This window comes from Carya illinoinensis, chromosome 7 (assembly GCF_018687715.1).
Source record: "Carya illinoinensis cultivar Pawnee chromosome 7, C.illinoinensisPawnee_v1, whole genome shotgun sequence".
Lineage (NCBI taxonomy): Eukaryota > Viridiplantae > Streptophyta > Magnoliopsida > Fagales > Juglandaceae > Carya > Carya illinoinensis.
The window spans coordinates 5,561,704-5,568,939 of record NC_056758.1 but is presented as its reverse complement, the minus strand read 5'-3'; the positions used below and the strand labels follow the sequence as shown (position 1 = coordinate 5,568,939).

The following is a 7,236-nucleotide window of genomic DNA, read 5'->3' as shown; positions in this document are numbered from 1 at the left end:
TAGATCTATATATATTAATAAAAAAAATATTAATTTCTTTTTTTTTTATAACTAAAATAGATTTCCTAATTTATTTTTTCTTTTTTACTAAAATATATCATGAGCATTTTTAGTGTTATATTTTTCGTCTTCTAATTTCAAAATTCAAAATTGAGGTGTTGAGAAAATTAATTATCTTTCAAATCTATCATTCAAACAAAAGAATTGGGAAAGCCCCAAATTTGAAGAACAATAAAATAAAGAAAAAAAATATTATTTTACTTTTCACATATAAAATGTAGATTATTTATGGATAAAATAATTAAGTACCATGTATTCTATGCACCGACTACTGTATGATTGGGAGTTTAGGTTTTTATTATTCAAAAAAAAAAAAAAAAAAAAACACAATGCGGATTTCATTCAAGTAATCGGGACCGTTGGATAAGATTCCTCTCCTGTATCGCCGCATCACGAAGCGAAAACACTTCGACATGCAAAATAATAATAAAAACATGAATAATAGCGCCAACTTCCTCTTATATTTACGGTTGTGCCCCTGGCTCGATTTTTAATTTCCCAAGCTTCCGGTTTCTCGTTCAACACGGCCTAAAGTTTCTGTTGCTTTCTGCATAATGGAAGGTCCTTGAGCTCTCTCTCTCTCTCTCTCTCTCTCTCTCTCTGTGCTTTGATTTCTCTGCGTTTGGTGCATTTTCTTGCCCATTCCTGAGGTGTTCATCTGCCTTCTCTTCTTTGTCCGATCCACGAAAGAAAAGCTCAGGTACGTTGTTTGAGTATTCAGCTTCCGTTTTTTTGTTCATAATTTATTTTAGTCGATTATATGCTTGATGCTGAGCTTCGTTTAGCTTGAAACCAGGGTCTGTTCTCTTGGTTGATTCCCTTCTGTAAATTTCAGCCGTCTTTGTCCTTTTTTTCAAGAAATATACTGAGGTTGGAACCCTCTTTTTTGAAATTTTTTTTTTCTTTGTTTTAATTTTATTTATGTCTCTATTTTAGGCTAGCCTTCGGAGTAGTCATCTGTCGTCGGCCCTCCCTTTTCCTCCCTCTTTGTGGATCTCTTGAGTTGCATTCAATTCTCTTTGGGTGTCTCAACTGTATTCACTTTTTCTGGAGTCTGGTTGGTTGCTGGGAAAACACATTAAAAGGGCAAGAAAAAATCAAACTACATACTGTCTAACTTCCTAAATTATTTTGAAACATAATTTGATGAGTGTGCAGTTTCATTTGATATTATTTTGGTTTTTCGGTGATTATCTTCTGATCTCATAATTTTTCTGTGATGCTTATTTGTTGGCCTGCTTCTCAACCTTCATGTTGGCGGAGGATTAAATTAATTGGATTGGCGCATTTTTGTTTTATTGCGATATTTTACTTGCTGGTTGTAGTCAGGCCGGCAATGGGGTTTGGACTTGGTCACTCTGTTCCTTTATTTCCTTTTCCTTTAATAAAATTTTCTTATTAGCTATTTCAAGTTTGTTTCTTTTTGATGGTTCATGTTCTAGTACTTTATGTTAAAGATATAATTTAAAAATTAAATTTACCTCTTTCCTTTCCATTGGCCGAAAGTTCTTTCGGGACAACCGGCGATTTCACAGTATATCATTTCTGTTGCATGTTATGTTGACTACTATGTTAAATACAACTTTCACATCTAAATTACCTGTGATTTTACATTTTTCACCTCAAACCATCCAAACCGATACAATACAACCCCCAAATACCGACTGTAAAATGTTCTATATTAAGATCTTATGGTCAACGTGCATTGCCTCACTTATTTTTTGCTATCTTAAGTCAAATTTGGACGGGGGTTACTACTTGGCAATTCCTGGTCTTGAACGAGCAATATGTCAATTTTGGTATTTTGGGGCACAATGTATAAAACCTTCGTAGTTTATGAGTGATGTGTTTTTAACCCTTTATTATTCACAAGAGTGAAAGTTGCAAAGAAGTAATTTGATTGCTATGGCCCACTGTTTGATCTTATTTGTATTTTAATGTATCATAAACTTTTGGAAAGAACTTTAGGGATGTCCTCAATCGAATTCTCAATTTTAATGCAAAAAATTTAAGTTTTAGGTCTTTAATTATTTTCTTCTTTTATAATATTATCAAATTTTCAATTTTTGGTTTAAAAAGTATTTTTTTGGGGACTATGTATGTTCATTTAATGTGGAAAATTTTCTTTCTAAACAGTAAAAAATATTGGTGTTTCATGTCGTCTCCCCTGCTGAGAGCTGTGGAAGGAGAGCAGAGTGATGTCTCTCTAGTGGCTTCTTCACCTACTGTGGACTCCTCGCAAAATGGTTCAGGATTAAAAGAACGCAATTACATGGGTTTGTCAGACTGTTCTTCAGTTGATAGCTCTGCAGTCTCAAGCTTGTCGGTAGAGAAAAACAACAATCTGAACTTGAAGGCAACGGAATTGAGGCTTGGTCTTCCTGGATCCCAATCACCAGGACGAAGCTCGCTGAACACAGGGAAGCTTGATGAGAAGCCACTGTTTCCTTTACTTCCTTCAAAGGAAGGAATCTACTCGTCAATTCAGAAGAATGTTGTTTCGGGCAACAAGCGAGGTTTCTCTGACACTATGGATGTGAAAAATTCTGTGTATACTGCAGGAAATTGGATGTTTAATTCGGCTTCTGAGTCGGAATCTCCACAATCTGTGGAGCAAGGGAAGTTTTCTGGTAATTCTGGGATGAACGTCGTACCATCATCCAGGCCTTCTGGGGCTCAGTCCTCCATAATGAAGGAGTTTCCCGGAAATCTTTTGCAGGAACATCATCGTGCTACAATTGGAACTAGCCACAACCACAAGACTGCTTCAAACAACAACAACAGTGCTCCAGCTCCTAAGTAAGTGAAGGGTGCTACAAATAAGGTCCTTAATTTCTTGTTGTATCAGAGAATAGTATTATAATTGAATAGGTGTTTCTTTTGTATACTTCCTGTATACATGGGCTATGCCTACTTCATTAGTATGAATAAAATTCTCTAATTACTTATCAAAAAAATAATAATTGAAGATGTTTTGGTTTCTCCTCATAGTTTATCTCAAACTTCTACCTATTACAGGGCTCAGGTTGTTGGTTGGCCTCCAATAAGATCATTTAGGAAGAATTCATTGGCCACCACTTCGAAGAACAATGATGAAGTTGATGGAAAACCAGGCCCCGGTGCTCTTTTTGTGAAGGTCAGCATGGATGGGGCTCCCTATCAGAGGAAGGTAGATCTAAGATTATACGCTACATATCAAGAACTGTCAACTGCTCTTGAGAAGATGTTCAGTTGTTTCACTATAGGTGAGATATTTTTTTAGCTTCGTTGCAATGGCAACATACAACAGAATAGAAAAATACCAAAAAAATCTTAAAATTGTTGGAGTACGATAATTTTTTCCCCTGGGTTTGGTTATTAGTATTTATTGTGACATCAGGTCAGTGTGGATCCCGAGGAGCACCAGGGAAGGAAATGATGAGCGAGAGTAAATTAAGGGATCTGCTACATGGATCAGAGTATGTGCTTACATATGAGGATAAGGATCGTGACTGGATGCTTGTAGGGGATGTACCGTGGGAGTAAGCATTGATCCCTATATTCTCATTTCATTTGTCTTATGCTTCTTTCGTTGTTTACCCTTGTTTCTTAGTGAATAATAGTTAAATCATAAATGATCTGCACATGCTTCTTTCGTTGCTTGCCCTTGTTTCTTCGTGAATAATAGTTAAATTATAAATGATCTGCACGCTCATTGTGATTTGTGTGTAGAACTAAAGATCTATTCTCAAACTGAAATGTGTTGTATGATATTCTTTTGCCTTTTCCATGCAATACAAAGGTAAATATGAACGACTTCAATATTAAATATTTGCAAGTTTTTTTATATAGCCAGTGGTGGAGTCACATGAAGAACAATGGGGCCATGCCATCCCACCCAAAGGTTGATTAGTCCTTTACCGTGTCTGTGTGTGTTTTGGGGGTGGGGGTGGTTTCTAAGAGGCTGAGCTTATGGCTTCCTAAATCCCAAGTGAGATAATTTAATTGAGATTTCAGTTAAAGCATTTTGAACTTGATATATCAATTATGGAGAATTATGAAATTTTTGTTCAATGGATGAATCATGTCAAGGATTAGTAGAGAAAGAAAAGTCAAAGGGGCTTTCCATTTATTAATATATTTGGTTGGTTTGTCTTGTGAGACTCTATTCAACTAGTGACAATGAGAAATTTAACTGTGAAAATTAAAGCAAGGCTTTGCAACAATATGGCATCTGGGTTTCTTAAAGATAATTTTGTTGGTCATGATTAAAGAGAAGTTGCCAAGAAATTCAATTTGAATTCTATTCCTGTTGATTGTAGTTTACCAGAAGAGTTATGTTGCAATTCTCAGGAAATTTACTGGCTTTTATAATTTTGTTTCTTTTTGTACCTTCATGTTGATGGACAAAAGATTGGTGGAGATATCTTATATTTGTCAATATCTGCACAATTTGGCAGGTTTGATATGTGCACTTTTATTAGACATTGGTTTAAAAGACTTGCACCCTAAACTATGTTTAAATGTTTTTGTACTATTATATGTAGCTAAAATACTTGGTATGCAGAACAAATAAAATCTTGGCCCTTCCAAAAATTAACTCAAGGCTTTGCCGCTAAGTTCTGTGCTCATATTTGGTTTAGCTTAGATTCAACGTTCTGGAAGTTTCTAATTCACTATTTGGTGCCTAAGTCTCATTCTTGATGGTGGCCATATATGGTTCTGAGGATTTTCTTGACATGAAACTTATGACCACGCATGATCCTTCCAAAAAGACTAGAAATAATATAAATTAGAAATAATATAAATTAGTATACTTCTTGGATTATCTTTGCTAGAAATAAAGAAAAGTTACACAATAATTTTATATTTCAGTCACAATATCAACTTCAATCCCCTGCTTTATGTGAATACTGTTATTCAAATATGCAGTTTCTATAAGCAGTGATGAGATTTGAAGAACTTAGTATAGACCAGTGAATTATGTAGTAACTGTCTGCGTTGTCATGCATACCAGAATGTACTTATAGTTCAGTTACCGTGTTTTCTCTTACTTTATTTAAACAAACGTGTGCATGGAAAATCTTACTTCCTGTGAATGTTTATTGTGAAATAAGGTAAAAGTCCAAGACAAACAAGTGGTGTTTCTTGGACGAACTAGAATGTACAAAGCTTTGAGGTTGATAATCTTTTCATTTCAAATTCATTGGTTGTATGTAGTTTGATCATCACAATCTTAATCTAAGCTTTTTGTTCTACTCATATCTTGCTCATTTTGCTCTGTAACTTTTTCATTGAGCTAGTGTTTCCAGTCCACACGATTGAACTATTGCATGGGATTACTTGTCCTAAATTAGATTTCTGTTACTTGAAAAAAAGTAGATATCAATCATTGTATGGACTGACCGCACATTTAATATGGATGAGCTGATTTTTTGTGTCACCATGTTCTTAGTGGCTGCAACTTGTTATCTTACAGGATGTTTATTGACTCGTGCAAGAGGCTGAAAATTATGAAGGGCTCTGATGCCATCGGCTTAGGTATGTATATTTTATGAATCCACACTTGTATGGATGAGATTGGTTCTCATTGCCCAATATTATCACGTGTAGTTGTTGGCCTGGATGAAGACCAGTCAACTGAAATCTGTATTCCATTGTACTTTTTTTTGTGGGACTGGAAGGTTTTTTTTTTTTTTTTGTGGGGGGGGGGGGGTGGCAATAAGAAGAAAGGTCAACATTAAAAAGAGTTGGAAAATAGATGGAGATTTTGATAAAAATCCTCCAAATTTGGTGATTGGATGATTTCTAAATTCCAATTACAGTTGAGGTGACAATGGCACGCTAATGGAAGATTTGCATATGATAATACTGCCTGGGGATTGAAAGCTGAAAACCGGAATGACTACCTTGGGATTGGTGCCATTATCTGCAATGAAAATGGTTCTGAATATAAAAAAATAAAGAACCGTTTTCAGTCAGATGGTCCAAAATATGACTTCATGGCTTCTACATCAATACTCTTTTTTGATCAGCTCATCAATTTGAAGATTCTGCACCATGAACAGTGTGGCAATGAACATAGGTAAAATTAGTGAGAATTGAATCCTGGTGTTTGTAGGCATACTTGCTAAATAGTCATTGTTTAATAGTGAAATATGGCCTGGGCTTTCAATGGTTTGGTTCGGGTAACTCTTGCTTTTTTGCTTACTAAATATAGGACTGCTTCAACTTGGTAGTCTTATTTTATGTGAGTGTTATGTAGTTCCCAGTTATGTATTTGACTTGATATGCCCCATAAGTTTACACCAATGAGATTACAGATTATAAATTGCACTAGATGCCTGTCATGGTGCTCTGAAGTTTGTATGTTTGTTTGTTTTGTAGCTCCCAGGGCCATGGAGAAATCCAGTAATAGGATCTAGCTAATCTCTGAAACTCTCGACTGTGATGTGGTGTCACCAAATTAAAGGCTTGAATTTGAAGCAGGTGAGGATTGAGGAAGGTGGAGGAAGCCATTGAATATGAACAAGAGAGGACAGGTGGCCATGCCGGATGGGAGGTCATGTTTGAATCTTCATCTTGTCTCTGGAGTATCTATGTTTTGATATCTTCAAAAAAGTTTGCTTGTCTGTCAAAGTCCATCTTTTAAAATCTGGTAAAGCTGTTGGAAAAAAAAAAAAATTAATATTATGGAGTTCATAATCCTTATAAAACCTATTTATTTAAGGTGTTCTGTATGTGATGGATGTGTTGGATCAAAGACCACTTGGATGGTATGCAACTGCTGTTTCTTATTGGCTGCCAAAGTGCTCTGTGATGGTTTTGATATTAACTTCTATTTGATCAAATGTTACTACTAGTTACCATTTTACAGCCTCCCTCTCCCTTTTTAAAAATGTTTCATCCCATCTTTGTACCCAAACAAATCCACAATTCGCCTGCCTCAATAACGACTTGTGGAGAGTCTAGACGAATCGCAGACTACCCAAATATTGGTAAAATTTGTTTGTTCCGGCTCTTTCATTCCTGATCCGTTCAAGATTCTTCTACAAATTGAAGCTTCAGGAATACGTTGTTACGAATGTTTAATGGCTTGCAACTTTGCATGCAAAATGGAAAATGGCTTGTTGTAGATGCACAGATACGATTTTTAAGCTCAGGAATCGGCTTTAGATAGGTCGCATGTCTTGTGCC

The 7,236-nt window shown here is 35.6% G+C and overlaps 1 protein-coding gene across 1 annotated transcript; it reads left to right on the top strand.

Moving 5' to 3' along the window:
* Positions 1-565: 565 nt before the first annotated feature.
* LOC122316006 (auxin-responsive protein IAA9-like) lies at positions 566-6,915 on the top strand. The gene is made up of 6 exons (XM_043132409.1): positions 566-760; positions 2,197-2,859; positions 3,079-3,305; positions 3,440-3,581; positions 5,519-5,580; positions 6,427-6,915. The coding sequence occupies exons 2-6, from the start codon at positions 2,216-2,218 to the stop codon at positions 6,462-6,464; spliced, it is 1,113 nt and encodes a 370-aa protein (XP_042988343.1). The 5' UTR covers positions 566-760; positions 2,197-2,215; the 3' UTR covers positions 6,465-6,915.
* The last annotated feature ends 321 nt before the right edge of the window (positions 6,916-7,236 follow it).

Coding starts and splice junctions, on each gene's coding strand:
- LOC122316006 (XM_043132409.1), top strand. CDS start 2,216: ATGTCGTCTCCCCTGCTGAGAGCTGTGGAAGGAGAGCAGAGTGATGTC. Junction 3,306..3,439: donor GTTCAGTTGTTTCACTATAG/GTGAGATATTTT, acceptor TTGTGACATCAG/GTCAGTGTGGATCCCGAGGA. Junction 3,582..5,518: donor GTAGGGGATGTACCGTGGGA/GTAAGCATTGAT, acceptor GTTATCTTACAG/GATGTTTATTGACTCGTGCA.